Consider the following 17,778-nt stretch of genomic DNA (forward strand, 5'->3'; position numbering starts at 1 on the left):
CGCCACTTTTCCAAAATGTTCGTTTTCTTTTAAAGGCTAAGTACTTATCGAACCACCCTAGTATACTCTCCCCTTTTGGCATCATTGATGCAAATCCTGGACTTTCTCTAAAACATTTCTTAATCTTTTTTTGTCACTTTAATCTCCATCTAAGCATTTTCTTGTTCTTTGTTCCTTTTTAGTTTAACTACCAATTAATCAGTGCCGTAGATCATAGCTGGTTTTAAGGCAGTTTTAGAGAATATTTCCTTCAGTTTCAGTGGGACCTTCCGCCACAAAACACAACACTCCCTTCCTTCCACTTCACCAATCTCCCTTACTTTACTGCATGCATCGCCATCTATTCTCTATTATTATTATACAGTATGATACAAATGTTTGGAATGAATTCGTTATTTCGTAAATCGGCGACTTTAATAAAAAATCCTAAAACAGGTATATTTTTATTTTTAAATTATGATTTTTGGCGTATTATATCCTAATAGTAACGTCATCAATATGGGCGTGATAACGTATTCGTTGATTTTTTTAAATGAAAATAGGGGTCGTGTCTAGCTCATTTGAAAGGATATTTAATTCTCTATATGTATAGTAATATAAATATTAATAGAATTATCTATAGAGGGTCTTAAAAAAAATTTTAAAATTAAATTAATTGTCACAAAAAGAACAATTTATGTAATTTATTTCATTCTAAATACAGTTAACTGCTGTCAGAAAATATAAAAAAATGTTTATTTGACAAATAAATATTGTGTTTCGCTTAAATTAAATGTTCAAACTGCCAAGAAGGACGTGGGTGACAGCTTGAACATTGAATTTAAGTGAAACAGAATGTTTATTTGTTAAGTAAACATTTATTTCTGTTTTCTGACTGCAACAAAATGTAATCTGAATTAAATAAATTACATAAATTCTTCTTTTTGTGTCAATTAATTTAAACTAAAAAAACTGTTTTTGGACACCCTGTATAAATATTTGTGCTAATGTTTACATTACTATATAATAGAGAATTGAATTACCTTTCAAATGAGCTAGCATACGACCCCCCGTTCTCAATAAAAAAATAATCGATTACGTGCAGATGGATGTCATCACTAGTATGATATTATATACGCCAATAATAACTCATAATTTGAAAATAAAAATCGACCTGTTTCGGCATTTTTCCTTAAAGTCGCCGGCTTACAAAATACCGAATTTATTCCAAAAATTTTTACCAACCTGTATAATACCGATCCTAGGCAAATAAAACGATTACTTTCTACAATCCATAATTTTATTTGTAGTAGTAACTCCTTCTTCAAATGAATATACCAATTCAGAGGCGTGCGGTCCATGGAAGCGGGGGAAGCACCGTTTCCCTATTATATACTTCGATATAACAAAATATATTATTAACTAATATTTAATTATCAAAATTTTTTCCTCAATCCCAGTAATCTACATATTATTACCTAGGCAATAGGCATTGAAAAATATTAAAAATTAATCGCAAAGGAAGGAACTCAATATGCACTATGCACACAATTCAACTATTCGGTCCACCCCTGACAGAAGCGCATCTCAAAATCGCCGCTTGTCATGCAGTTGTCCCGTTTAAAAATTGGTCAGGGTTCAATGACGGCACCCACTAGTCGCGCGAATTTTGGTACCTGCGGAAGCGATCGTTCGATCGCCGTCCAAAAGTGGGATGCTCTGACTGTTACTGCTGCTAAGGGGTGCTTAGGTATGGTATGTTAAACAGTAAATGGTTAAGTTCAATTAGTTACCACTATAAACAGCCCGGATTAACCGATAATAGTATAAAAGGCCCGGTTTCAGGTAAAATTTATTTTAGGCTTTATTATGGGAGTACCGTCTAGTCAGTGTTAATTGCAAAAGACCAACTCTGTCTACCTCGGTGGCTTAATGGGTCAGCTCAGATAAATTTAATAATATTTACGACCGCACTAATTGAATTCAAACCATTTACTGTTGAACAAACCATACATACATTCGCTTAAAGAATATTTCGATTTAAATTTTTTGCAGAGATTTTTCCTTTTACCGATCTTTTATTTGACATTTTACAGATGAAGTCAATTGACATTGATTGCATTTTGTATAAGACAAACTGATGACTTTAATAATACGATAATTAAAAAACGAGAGCAGTTTAAAAATATTTGGGATAAAACTGAAAATAGGGATTTGACATGAAAGAAAAAGAATGAAGATTGATAATGTCGACAACAGAGAGACCTTTTGATAATATTCTGCAAAAAATGAATTTTCGCTTTCAAAATTTTAACGAATTAAAATTTGTAGAATTATATAATACAGTAAAATCTCGATATAACGGACCTCTATTTAACGGACTTCGGATATAACGGACAAAAAATCCGATCAAATGTGAAAAAATTAAAAAGGTCCTGTTAATATTGTACATACTTAACCTTGCCCTTACCAAGATACATTGCATAACAACGGGGTCCCGGTGGACCCCAAACGCTGTAATTTACAAAGAATTTCAATAAACTTTTTAATATAGCAAGTTGAGGACACATTTCTAAATAGTCTGTTTTATTTTAAAAGTATTTTTATATAACGGACTTTCGGCTTTAACGGACTCCCCGTCCCCCCAATCAGTCCGTTATATCGAGGTTTTACTGTATATTCTTATTTAATATTTCTAATTATAATTCATCAAAATTTCCCACAGAGGAATTCATTTCACTACCATTAAATAATGAAAATATTTTGATATGCCAGCTTTGCATTATACGTTAAGTGTTGTTTATGAAACAAATCACATTAGTGATAAAGATATACTCAGAAATCTGGGCATTTCTTATAACTACTGGTTTAAACAAGTCCCTGTGTGAAGTGTCCAAGTTGTGTGAATTACTACAAACTATCCCAGTCACAAGTGCATCAGTTGAACGAAGTTTTTCAGTATTAAAATGCATTAAAAGTTTTACAAGAAATCCAACAAGCGAAGGCAGACTTTACAAGTCCATTGAAAAAGACCGCATTCAACAATTATCAGAAGTTGATAGGAGAATAGAGCTCAAGTATAAATAAGTGTCATATTGTTAAAAGTTGTGTGTTGTGGAAAATGCCTAGGAATTAAAAAAAAATTAAATAGATCTCTTCTTTAGGAAACGAAGCCCGGAGCGAGCACTTAAGGCCCGAGCAAGCAATACAGATCAATGATAAGTCACTATAGTCACTAGAAATAGCGGCAATAGAGTGCCTCACGCATTGATCGGGGTAGGATTTAGTGCCACATTTAAGCCACTTGGGAAGTGGCCCAACCCTCGACCCTTAAGAAAATATTTTTATGTCCTTATTGAATCGCTTCCCCTTTAGAAAAAGTTACCGCACGCCACTGTACCAAATACATACTCTGTTTTAGCGCTATTAAGTTTTAAATATTTTATTCAAGAGCTTGTCTCCACTGTTTCAGTTTTCGTGCTTAATACTACTAGTACTAAGATCATCAGCACACATTAAGCACCGGGAATGTTAACCTGTAGTTTTCCTGTTATCAACACTAATGGAAATAAATAAGGACTGAGCATTGAGCCCTAATTCAATCCTATTTTTACATGAAATTTATCAGTCCCTCCCACACCCGTCCTAACACTAGTTCTTACTCACTCAAACATATTTCTCACAATATTTACAGACTTAGCGGGAACTCCTTTTTTATCTTTTTTTTATATATTCACCATAAAACCTCTCGAGGAACTCTCATCATATGCTTTCTAATAATAATTAATAAATACAATTATTTGAGCGTTTGTTTTTTTCCTGTAGCGATACCTTTATTCCTGTAGCCTTTACATCATATAATAATGGTTGCTTGTGCTGTTCACCGGACTTTTATAAATCCAAAATGATTTTTTGATATTTCGATTATGTATGTATCCGTTTATCCATTACAATTACAGGCTCCCACATCATAATGTGCGTAAGTAGTTTTATGGCATTGGGTTTGTGCATTGATATCTCCTTTGTTTTTGCAAACAGATATACTGCTTCTCCATTCTGTAGTAATAGGCCATGATAAAGAAGAAGAGGCGTGACTTGGCACAAGCACAAAGTTAGATATAGGTTAGAAGGCTAGAGCATAATAAACATGTCATGTAACGTAGATTGTAAATCTTCCTTTTATTAAATATAATATTTAATAAATACCTGAGTATTATTATTACACATTCGTCTGACATTTATCCCACTTTCATAATCCTGTTAAATAAACATGTTAGTAAACTTGTTCCTTTTCTCTCCTACAGCTCTCCTAAAGCTTTCCAAGAATATCACACTGTGATCAGTTACACTGATTTACTTTTGTCTTTATTTTTTGAATTGCTTTAGCAATTTCTTGGTTTGTTACTTTGGTGAACATTGCTGTTGCTGTCTCTGTTAGTTCAACTGGTTTTCTGTCCGTTATTTAGTAACACGTCTATGCTAAAATCAACAGTCAACGTCTATGCTAAAATATGCACAATAAAGACACTTTGAATGTTACGAGGAGCACTGCCGAATCATGATTTACAATGTATTAACTTTGTAAATCATGATTTGGGATTTACAATGTATATACATTGTAAATCATGATTTGGGAGTGTTCTTTGTAACTTTCAACGTGTCTTGGTTTGTTTATTTCTAGTGCACTATTATTTTTGTCCCGCATACATACTTTCTGGTTAAAATATTTTACTTTCTTTTCGCTATGTTTGGCTGTTTTATATATCTTTGACACACCCTCCCTAGTACCAACTTAATCGTATATATTTGTATACGCTCTTGCTTTTGCTTTTGCTACTACTACTTCCTTTTAGGCTACCTTATGGTTTTGAAGATATTGTCCAACTTAAATTCTTGCTACTGTTTATTTTTCTTATTGACCATCAACAGGTCTCTTTATTCTTACTCATGTATATCCTTTGATAAAGAATATTCAACAATTCTTTATCAAATACCAATTTCACTGACAATATTATATCACTCATTCTTTATAATTATACCAACTCCATTCCTAGTGTTACTTTTCCCCACATACCATAATTTGTATCCTTCTATCAATGCTGAATCCCTTTTCCATCAACATCATGTCCTGCACAAACTGCACAACACACCACCAATGTAACCAGAGTGCATTATTACCCCACGCCTGTTTACATTTTTCTGTATTAAAAATAGCGTCAAAGAAAAAAATGATATTTAAAATGAACATTTGGTGTAGAAAAAGCATAGTTTTTAACAAACCTAAGTATATTTTTTATTAATCCTTTAATTTTAACTTACCTTTGATTATCTAGGAACACTCGCTCCTTTTTTATGTTCTGCCTAAGTTCCCTGTGCCTGTGTTTACAATCATCCCTGAGATGTGAATAGTTCATCCAGAGAAACGCCCGAGGTAACTCCTTACCGTCTAGAGATTCAACAGTTAAATTTGAGGTAGTTATTAAATTACTTAAATCACGTTTAAAACTAGATAGGAACGTTTTGGTTTGGTTTTGGTCATGACCAAACTCACAGTCTATTAGTTGATCGTCGTCGTCGTAGATCAACTGAATGAAGTGATTGGTTCGGGTCAGCTGTCGAAATTTGAGGCCAAATTTTGATCTGTAACAAAAAAAACCTGTTTAAAAAAGGGTATTTTGGAAGACCATCGGGATACTTCTTAAAACTAAGATCTACAGTGCGCGCGTAAATTATGGAAACATAAAGATATCTGTAACACTCAATGAACTGTCAACACGGATGGAATGGCCCCGTCCCATTCAAATAGTGAAGCGAGATTGCCACCAACATATAAGAGATAGGTCCTAGAGAGAGACAGAGAATGGGCAGGAAAATTTGACAGGCCGTGTAATTTGAGTTGCCTATATAGACTTAAATCGGGGAAATGGACCTCATATTTTTTAACTTGGTATATATTACTTAACTAGGGCTGATAGGCAGTATTTAAAAATTAAGTTATGTTAATAAAGTTAAAAAAATATGAGGTCCATTTCCCCGTTTTAAGTTGATATAGGCAACTAAAATTACACGGCCTGTCAAATTTTCCTGCCCATTCTCTGTCTCTCTCTCTCTAGGACCTCTCTCTTGTATCGTGGCCGCATTAATTTTCTTCGTGCCTATTCCATCCGTGTTGACAGTTCATTGGTAACACCCCATATGACATAGTAAGAAAATGTTGGATATTTTTATGTATATTGGATGGACCAGCGATTTAAAACTGTATATTTTCAACGTTGCCGAACGTATAGTTTCTGAGGCATATGGATAATATATGTATTTTTAAATAGGACGTCCAGTATATTTTAGAATCTTCTGTTATAGTTTTTTATGGGTATGGGACGATTGCGCCGATTTTACCTGAAATACGTTCAGCTGAGGGCACGATTGCGCCGAACTTCAGATGGTGCCTAATCCCTGGGTATGATTGTGCTGCCTCCCGTGGTGTTGTATTATCTCAATGTCTTCTTCGTGGTGATTGTACTGCCGCGCCGTAATACATTAATATACGAAATAGGTTAAGTATTTATATAATTATTAAAAAGTGAACGAAAATAATATAACATACTGTTATGCTGTACCTTTTCTCTCTGTTCTGAGATTGATCAGCATATTCTAGTTTCAATTAATTAACCAATTATATTAATTACTACTTATGGAAACAAAACCAAGTTAAATAAAACTCTCCTGATAAGATTTATTCTCAGGGCTAATTTATTTTAATCTATTACCTTTAGTTTGTGGCTTCTAGCATCTCTGGTTGTTTACTTCTTCCAGGACAAAATAGAGAAAATAAATACACTCAATGTCATATAAAAATTAGAAATATTATTTATTTATCTAAAATACCATAAATATAAGATTTAAATGGATGCTAAAATCGATTTTGTTGTTACTATTTCTTATCTAATAAATTTATCTTGAATTCTGCTATCTCCTTTTTTTCCAAAAATTTTATTTAAATGATTCGGTAGACTGTACTTAGTATTATAGAAAAAAAAAACAAAATTTAATTTTCTCCTTTTGAATAGATTACTTATTTAGTCTTTGAATTTATTAAAGACTGTGTTATGCTGTAGAACTGTTCAATAACAAAAAAACATATGGTATGTGGTATACAACACTCTCTCCTTTTTTCAAAGAATCTGACTAACCTTTTTTTCTCTTCTTTCCTTCCTCTTATGGATTGTGTAGTCCTGGATCCTCCCACACGTGCTTCTTGGATTCTCTGACGGTCCTTCTCGTACCAACTGTTTCACAAATAAACAACAGCACTCGCTCGTAATCTCTCCTCAATTTTCCCTCTGTTCGATATCTTGTGCAAACTGATATAACCCGGCTACTCGTTCCAGACAGAAAACTGGAATCTCTTCGGACACGAGGATATTGAACTTCTCAACTCAATCAACGATTTATTTCAACACGATTCTGCTTATCACGGCCACCAACTTCACCACTTTACATAAACCTACTACTTTTCAAAAACTGGACTGGTCTCTTCAGATCTTCTTTACACAGTGCAACTTTCTTCCTCATCAATCTCAAATTCAACATTCTCTTCCCCTTCCATCCGTCTTTCACGCAAATCACAAAACATCCTCTCTACACATTATATCCATACTTTCATTTTTCAAGAACAGATTATTTTTGTATACAACTTTTCTGTTTTATCAAATTCCAGGAGACACCAAAATTACTCTTGTTTTTCTACATGCTAACCAAAAAACCTTATATCGTCCCTTAGTTAACAACACCGCATAAGTTATTTTTACCAACTTTACAGGAGACGATAAAAACTACTTTTTGAAACACCGCCTAAGTAAAAAAAATACCGTTAGTAAACACCGCTTAAGTTATTTTATTATCATTTTTTTCTATATTAATATGCGTAAATGAATCATTACTTTATTTTATAGCTTACCTATTAATCTTCAATAAAAACTTCTTGGATACTAGACTTTTCAGCAGTAAAACTCACGTACAAACATATAATCACGAGCGACTTGTGCGGTGTTGACCATGATACAGGTATTGACGACTTGCGCGGTGTCACTACTTTTTGAATTACGGCATCTGATTGACTGAAATCTAAATCATGTGACAAATGGTTAGATGCGCAATGAGCAGACCTATCCAACGGTATGTATACGTCAAAACCGTTAATTTTCGACTTGAGAGGTGTTGTAAGCTAAGGGACGATATTCTAAAACTCAACCATCGTATTTATCGTCTCTCCTTCTAAGAATCATTTGTAAACGTCCTATTGTTAACTTCTAAGCGAAATAAATGTACTTTCTAATCCTACCGCATAATTGTATAAGTCTGTTCAGAGAACCATTAACAAATCACTAACGATTTCCACTTTCCGCGAAACACTGTTTACTAATTAAATTATACTATTTACAATTTTTGGTCATATACAGGGCGATGAAAATCTATGATCTCGTGGTCTCTGACATAAATTAATTTTCAAAATTTTTCCGATAAAATTATACAACAATACGTATGTATAACAAAAAATATCCAAGTATTTCTTGCAAAAGTGTTTAAGTTTCAGAAAAATAATGTAATGACTCATGCTTGTAGAAAATACCTACATAACATTTTGCAACTCTTGTACACAATTCATGTAGGTACGTTATTTGCTTCGTTTAACGATTGCTTTGTTACGTAATTAGTTATAATGATTTATAAATTATAGTTTTAAAAGTTTTCCTCCGCAATTTTACTTATAAATAGCTAAGCCTTGTGGCCATATATCTAGCTGGTATACATACCATAATCGTTATTTGGAGACAATAAGAGTAGGAAGTATAGGTCATTTTAAAACATTTTGCAGTTCCCTCAACCACACATGTAGCAGGTATAAAATGTCGTTTGTAAGTAATAGTCCAGGGTAATAAGGTTTTTTCCATGACACTTCTACAGCCAGGATACTGAAGCGTTTTTTCGACAGGTAATACCTATAAGAGCAAATTGTAACTATTTCCTGCGTAGGATCTGGCGGTCATTTTTATTTATAAACAATTAAGTGTCAAAAAATGGCATTTTTCACTTTTTTTTTTCAAATCAATGGAAAACAGGGAAACTTATGGTTTTTTTAGTACAAACATCTTCGAGATTATGGAAAAAGCTTTAAAATGACGTATACAAAGTTTGATATACTCATTTATTGTTAATATAATTGCGAAAAAAGGTCGGAATTGCAAAAAAAAATTATTTTCGCAATAACTGTTGTAAAAATTAATGTACAGCTTTGAAATTTTTGTCAAATAAGGGTTCTTTGGTGCTTAAAAAAATTTCAAAACGATTCATTTAATTGTTTAAATTTTATTCAAATTGTTTATCCCAGAGAGCATTTTTTTTGCAATAACATAAGTCAGAAGAAAATGACGTTAGCACCATTCCACAGGTGTCAAATGAAAGAGCATGAGCTATATTTTCAACTTGGTTTAAAAAAAGTGAATAAAAGCATTTATTAGTAATAAATAATTATGCAAAAGTATCGTAAATCTTTCCTTATAAACTTTTTATTTTGTTATATAAGAAATTATTATACATATTTATTACAATTTTTTATCAATTATGATATAGATAATATTACTTGGTAGTTGTGCACTTAAAACAGGGTAAAAAAGTTAATTTTTTTGGAAAAAGTTATTCAAAAAGTTTATAAAGGAAAATTGACGATAGTTTTGCATAATTATTTATTACTAATAAATGCATTTTTATTCACTTCTTTAAACTATGTTGAAAATGTAGCTCATGCTCTTTCATTTGACACCTGTGGAATGGTTCTAAGGTCATTTTTTCTGACTTATATTATTGCAAAAAAAATGCTCTCTGGGAAAAACAAGTTGAATAAAATTTAAACAATTGAATGAATCGCTTTGAAATTTTTATCACATATTAAGCACCAAAGAACCCTCATTTGACAAAAATTTCAAAGCTGTACATTAATTTTTACAACAGTTATTGAGAAAATATTTTGTTTTGCAATTCCGACCTTTTTTCGCAATTATATTAACAATAAATGAGTATATCAAACTTTGTAGTACGTCATTTTAAAGCTTTTTCCATAATATCGAAGATATTTGTACTAAAAAAATTATAACTTTCACTGTTTTCCGTTGATTTGAAAAAAAGGGGAAAATGCTATTTTTTGACAGTTAATTGTTTATAAAGATTGGAGTTGAGTGCCGACCGCAGACGTGAACACATGTATGTTGTTAAGTATAGTGCGTAAAGTCAAGAAATTTAACAGTTATGTATTTAAAAGTGAAAAAAGGCCACTCAGTGTGCTGCACTACAAACTGTAAGTTACACTTTTCTTACTACAAGTGAAAACCATTCGAATACCAAAAAGGAAACCTGGATTTAATTTAGCCAAATCAAAATTGTTGACATTTTATACTGATATCAATCATTCATTGCCATTATTATCAATTCACGGTCAACCACAATGCCTCCCACTTGTTCTGTTTGCTCGAACTCGATTCTAACAGGCCCCGATGAAGTCTCATGTTCAGTATGTAAAAGCGTCGCCCATAGAAAGTGTACATCGCTTAGCGAAAATCCGTCAAATAAACTCGTACAGGAGCATATTTGCAATCATTGTAAAGTTGATTGTACACAATCACTCAATATATCCCATTTTAATGCACTTATGGGGAGACTTGATGATCTAAAAAATGGAATTTCGGAATGTAAACAAAATATTAGTGCTTGCCAACAATCTATCTCGAATCTAAATGAACAAATTGCAACACATGCCAGCCAAATTGCTTTATGTATCAATAATATATCTGAATTAAAAATCGAACACGATCATCTAGCTACAAAAGTTGAAAAAATAGCCAATAGTGGTTCTCCCGAGGGGTTTTCTCTGCCTGAAATGTATGCTGAAACTTGTGAAAGGATTAAGCGAGAAAACAACATAATAGTTTTCGGACTACCAGAGCTTAATGCAACTTCACATTCAGATATGGCTAACACTCTAGAAATTTTAAATTTGTTAAATATCGGCAAAGAAGTACAAATTTCATCAGTTAGTAGAATTGGAAAACCAGTGCATGGTAAAAATCGACCAATTCGAGCCGAAATGAGTAAAAAATATATTGTTAGGGACATACTACGCAATAAAAATAACCTCTGTCGTAAAACATACCCAAATATATCTATTAAAGCAGACCAAACACCTTTACAAATGCAGGAACTGAACAATTTAAGAAAAGAACTGGATTCTCTCAAGCGAGATGGAAAATCTGTTACCATACGCTACATTAACAATGTTCCAAAAATTGTCGCAGCCAATGAAAATGTTAACAGCTCCAAAAGAAGCAGGGATGAAGAAATATCACCACCAAGAGACCGAGGATCAAAATCATCAAAAAATACCACAACTTCACAGGAAAAATAGCAATCATTACAAATTGCTTTTTGGAATTCTACTGGCTTTTCCCATATTGAAGATTTCGTGAATTCTAATTTTTCTAGGGACATCTCGGTATTTTGCATATCTGAAACATGGTTGTTGTATCAGCCATCATCCATATTTTTGGACAATTACAATGTTTGTTTTTCTAACGCCGTTCGTGATCAATCTCGCGGCAGGGCCAGTGGAGGTTTAATAACTTTTGTGAAAAAACCTTTAAATGTGTGTGTTTTAGATAAGTCACTGTACTGGTTAACTTGTTTAATATCCTGTAACAGTTGGGAGATAATTATAAGCAATGTTTACTTTAAGCCTAACTTAGACATTGATAGCATTTTAGAACTTTTCAATTTTTCTTTGCAAGAAGTAAACAATGCGTATCCAAACACTCCTGTTTTGATAGGTGGAGACTTCAATTGCCGAATGGGGTCTTCTGGTGAAGTACCACTAGAACTAATTTCTTACAGTAATATTTTCGCTAATAGAATAAGTAGTGACGGTATTTTTAATCGCAAAGGTGAAATTCTTCTCAACTTTATGGACGAAAATTCATTCACTCTCTTGAATGGGAGAACTAAAGGTGACATACCGGGTCAATTTACTTACTGTGCTTCTGCAGGTAATAGTGTTGTCGACTTGCTATGGATGCAAAATATTCAAATTTCTTCAGTAGAAAGTCTCCAGGTTTTGGAATATTTTGCCTCCTCTGGGAGTCACTTCCCTTTAAGGCTGATATTAAATTTACCGTCAGCTATAAATAAAAAATGTACACAGCAGTTCAACAATCCAGAATACACATTAATTCCATCTTGGAATGAAAACTACGCATTAGCATTTTATCATACTTTAAAAAACTCACTAAACTGTATGCTTGAGCCAGACTTGGAAAACTCATACCAAAAGCTTGTTGAAACAATTACTAACACCTCTTTGCTTCTTGGCTTATCGAAAAAATTATTTAATACTCCAAAGAACTCCAGAAAAAATAATAAACCTTGGTTTGATCAGGAATGTTACAACTCAAAAAAATTTGTTCAGCAAAATTTGAAAATAGCAAAAATCAACAACTTTCTACCAAATTATAAAAATGCTTATTTGGTTAGTAAAAAGCAGTATAAGACAATGATTGATAACAAGAAAAAATCTTATACAAACAATTTTACGCAGGCTTTAAGTAACGTTCGCGATCAAAAAAACTTTTGGAAAACGATCCAGTATTTTAAGGGAAATACAGTTAAAACTAATCTAGACATTCACACGTGGGAATTATTTTTAAATAATATTTCGCAAGAGAAAATTGTCGATAATACTCTTTTTTTTGACGTTCGTTGTCCTATTTTGGACGCCCCTATATCTCTTAAAGAAATTAGCAATACTCTAAAACAATGCCAAAATGGCAAAGCCCCCGGACTAGATAATATTACATTTGAGTTCTTGAAACACCTCCCAAATAATTGGCTATTATATTTAAATTGCTTGTACAATCGTATTCTGGATACCGAAACTATGCCTTCAGCCTGGTCTAATATTATATTAACAATGTTGCACAAGAAAGGTTCCCGTGAAGATCCAGAGAATTACAGAAGAATTGCTCTAGTAAACTGTTTAACTAAACTATTCACGCAGATATTATCTAATCGATTAACGATATGGCTGGACAATACTTCCGTTATTCCAGAATGTTAAAATGGGTTTCGTCAAGGCAGGGGATGTCTAGATAATATATTTACCCTCACTTCAGCTGTTCAGCTAGAACTGCGACTTAAGAAAAGAAAAGTCTTCGCTGCTTTTATAGACCTCCAAAGAGCATTTGACTCAGTCGAACATATCTTGTTATGGAACAAACTTTTTCAGTGTGGCATTAGCGCTAAATTTATTAGATTAATTAGATTCCTGTACGCATCGGCTACCTTCCAGGTTCGCTCAAATTCACAATTGTCACGACAATATAAAATAACGGAAGGTGTTCTTCAAGGAGAATGCTTAAGCCCAAATTTGTTCTCAATTTTTCTTTCAGATGTGGAGGCCTTTTTTAGGGAGGCAGGGGCAAAGGGAATTAATATTAATGGTAATACTGATATCCTTCTATTACTCTATGCCGACGATTTGATAATATTAGGAGAATCAGAAGTTGACATGACCCGCAAATTACGAATATTGGAAACCTACAGCTCACAGAATAAACTGACTATAAACACTTCCAAAAGCAAAATCTTAGTCTTCTCGAGGGGTGGCAATTTCTCCAAAGAGCGAGGATTCCTACTAAATGGTCAAAAACTTGAAAGCGTTAATAAATTTAAGTATCTGGGTCTAACGTTTAGTGGTTCCTCGTTATTTCGAGAGATGGCCGTTACTACGATTGCTAGAGCCAAGCAGTCTATAGGAGCAGTAATGAACCTCTTGTCTAATGCAATAGTAAATTCATGGGAGACGAGAATTACATTATATAATTCCATTATTTTAAACTGTCTTTCTCAGTGTATATCTGTCTGGGGTCTGCGCTACTCAAATACTCTAGAACAAATTCAAACTAATTTCTTTAAGAGACTGCTGCATCTACCAAAAAATACCCCCAATACTTATGTCAGGCTAGAAGTTGGCCAAGTTCACTTAAAATACTTAATTTTTAAAATATCACTTAATTGGCTTGAGAGAATTTTACTTATGGACTCCTCTAGGTATCCAAGAATTTGTTATAACCGTCTTCGTCAGCTATGTAACAATAATGACAATAATGAGAATTATAACTGGGTAGTTCAGCTAAAAAATTATTTTTCTGAAATTGATGCAAAAGAAATTTGGGAAAAATTTATCATGGGGGTTACTGAGGCATCAAAGAAACGGTTTGTTATTAAAAATGAAAGAAAAACTCTTCCAAGATGACTTATCAGCATTAACAAGTTCTCGCTATTCTTTGTACTATAAACATTTCTCACACAATAGGCAACCGCAAAGCTATTTACAAATAAAAACTCCCATATATATTACAAGACTTTATTCACAAATCAGACTTTGCTCTAAACTTTACATAAAATTTTATTATAAAGGGATTTTCGTATCACATCGACCAAACTGAAAATTGTTCAATATGTAATTTACACAAATTAGAGACTCTTTCCCACATTTTGTTGGAATGTCCATTATACTCGTGTTTTAGATCACCCCTTATTCGATCATTTGTAGAGAATACCGAGAGCTTTTTTCTGTTTTTAAATACAACCCATTCTCCCACTGAGATTAAGGAACTGTGTACATTTTTTATTAATGCACTCAGATTGCGTTAATTTATATTAAATGAATAATTGTAACTAAATCTCCATTAAGCGTCGACTATTTATGTGTAATAATTTGTACTCAACCTCTTGTTATATGATTTTTCATTAGAAACAATAAACATATCTATCTATCTATCTATAAATAAAAATAGCCGCCAGATCCTACGCAGGAAATAGTTATAATTTGTTCCTATAGGTATTACCTGTCGAAAAAACGCTTCAGTACCCTGGCTGCTGAAGTGTCACGAACAGGGTATATTTTTGTCTTATTACCCTGGCCTATAAAGGTAATACGACAGATTATTGTGATTTTGAATACCCCAAAGAAAAATATAATGTTTCTCACACATAATTTTTTTAAATTAAATTTCTCGCTTTGGATCAAAATCAGAAAAAAAAATTAAACTAAGAAAAAATAAAAAAAACTCAATGTAGCTACCTTCATTTTCCTAAATGGAATATAGTAGAATTTAATAGGATTTAGTTATTAATAATAAAACAAAAGTCACTAAAAAATAAAGATATCACAAGTTAATTTACTACTTTTGTTAGGAATAAGAATAAGGAATAATTTACTAAAATAGTAATATTTGACGTTTCGATTTCATCACCGGAAATCGTTCTCAAAATACAAAGCGTAAAAGCAATATGCTTTGAAACTAGAAATGAAGCTGGAGATGATATGCTTGAATTAGCAACACGTAAGTTGGAGAATAAAGAGACTTGGTGGTGGTCCAACAAAGTACAAGGAAAACAAAAGAGAACAGAAAATTATAATAAATAGTGGCAAGAAAATAGGTCGTACGTAGGTCTTCAAAACCACCGTATCGATTGCCAAAAAGGAAGCGAAAGAAGCAGTAGCAAATGCTAAAACTAAAAATGACACTGCACACTTCTTATGGAAAGTATAATGTCACTCAAATGCAATAAAATTGACATGAATAGATTCGTGTCGAAATTACAATAATTTTATATCATTGGGCCAACTCTGAATTTTGATTAATAACGACCTAAAGTGTGATTAAAGATTATGGAAATAACATTTGACAGTACATAAAACTGCCATTCAAAAATACTATTAGTTTAGTCGCTATTTTCCTTAAAATGCGTGTGGTGTCCTTTCAAAAACATAATGTAACGACTCCTACTTGCAATCACATGATACCTATTATTATTTAAACTGCATGCCATCACATACACATACTTATTTCACACAAAATTATTTTTCTGCTAGATGTTTTTAAGTTAAAGTTCATTTAATAATACATATACATATAATCAAATTAACCCTTTTCCAATAAAGTCGTCCGAGTATCTATACACCCCAAGAATACTGACAATACGATTCTAAAGTCCTCTACTTCCACCCTTAAAATTACTACCGTAAAAATTACACACTAGAGATACACACGCAGTCGACTTAAAGTGCCTCCGCCCTCCGCAAGTTTATTTTAATTACTGCAAACTGCAAAATATAGTACTAACTATTGTGCCTCTCGTAATAATGAATAGTACCATAGTTATTTGTTGAACTTCAGCGAAATATGTAAGCAAAGTTGTCGTAATATTTTGAGGATATTGAATGGTAAGATATAATAGTAACATTAAGCTTTTCTTAATATTAACCTACGATAGAAACAGCCGTCGTACTTATCAAGTGATTGGACAAATCATTACCAATTTTTATTACTCTAACAGGACCGCAAAAACTAATTATTTTTAAACATTGAAATTAAATTTTAGGGAAATATGGAGAAATATATTTCCCCATTTTTTTTTATAAAATACTATAAGTAATAACTGAAGGAGTTACTGACTGCAGGGACTCCTCAATGGCTAATTCAACGAACTATCCGCCAAAATCCTACCTACTCATCAGTAATTTCCAAACAAACAATACCCAATTTTCCAACTAAGGAACAAGCAGTTGTATTTCCATCTATATATAAAGGAAATAAAGGCATAGTTTTTTAAACCTAGGAACAAGTTTGACAAACTGTACATGAATAAGTAACAGCAGTTAGATTTCTAGTCCAGCCCAGAAGTGTATTATTTACCTCTAAAATATAAAATAATAGAGTATCTATTTACCTCGCCAAAAACGATATTTTGGAGAAAATTTTTGAATAGCTACGGGGAAATTCGTGTACGAAATCAATAAATTAATTGCACTAGCTACTAAACTTTTGATGCCCATCCTATAGATAGACTGTCGTTGAAGAGCACCTAAAAAGTTTTTGTTTTAATTTGTTATCTTCCCGCGTCATCTAATACAGTGTCACTGAAGAACACCTAAAAGTATTCGTATTGATTTGTTATCTTCAATATCTTTTCTTCGACCAGGTATATAAGATTCTAATATAGCCAGGAATAATTTTCGAAGCCAAGCGTACTTTTTCCACTCCAAGACCTAAACCTCTTTTTATTATTATAATTATTAAATTTGAAAATATGTCCTAAAAAATCTTCCTTTCTGATGATGTAAACTATTATAAATGCAATTAATAGGGGCACTTCGCTTCTATATGTCCTAACTCTAAATTCAAGAGGACAATTATATTTATGAACTCTCAATCTTTTCTACGTCACTAACAGGAGAGAAAGTAGAGGATATGTTTCACTAAACCCAAACCAACAAAGAAAAAACTAAACTACAATCACAAACATGAACCTTGCATGATCACTGGTTTCTATCTTGCTAAAAACATAGTTTTAGAAATAAAAATCAATTCAAGGATTTTTCCAATAAAAAATGTAAATGGCTCGAACAAGCATTTTTAGAAAAATTACCAAACCAAAAAAGTATTTATTTCCATGAGAAACGCCTAAGAAAAATGTATTCGAAGATGTTCGTGAAATTGTTTTTTTGTTATAAGATATTTAATAACAATTCACGGCCCACTTGGAAAAAATTTTAAAAAAATACTTTTAACTTTGAAAAATATATAGATTCGAATAAAAAAGGTTTCGTGCAGTACAAATACAAAAAAAATAGTCGATCTATGTTCTGCTTATGGGGGTAAACCGCTCGCTTATAGATTTTACTAAGATAAA

The 17,778-nt window shown here is 32.5% G+C and overlaps 1 protein-coding gene across 1 annotated transcript in view; it reads right to left on the bottom strand.

The window, feature by feature from the left end:
• Positions 1 to 17,778, bottom strand: part of LOC114335054 (uncharacterized) — a 418,463-nt gene that overhangs the window by 13,158 nt on the left and 387,527 nt on the right. The window contains exon 3 of the mRNA XM_050650439.1: positions 5,299 to 5,619. Coding sequence (XP_050506396.1) covers positions 5,299 to 5,619 — 321 coding nt within the window. The remainder of the gene's footprint in view (positions 1 to 5,298; positions 5,620 to 17,778) is intronic.

This window comes from Diabrotica virgifera, chromosome 5, assembly GCF_917563875.1.
Source record: "Diabrotica virgifera virgifera chromosome 5, PGI_DIABVI_V3a".
In the NCBI taxonomy this organism is placed as follows: Eukaryota; Metazoa; Arthropoda; class Insecta; order Coleoptera; family Chrysomelidae; genus Diabrotica; species Diabrotica virgifera.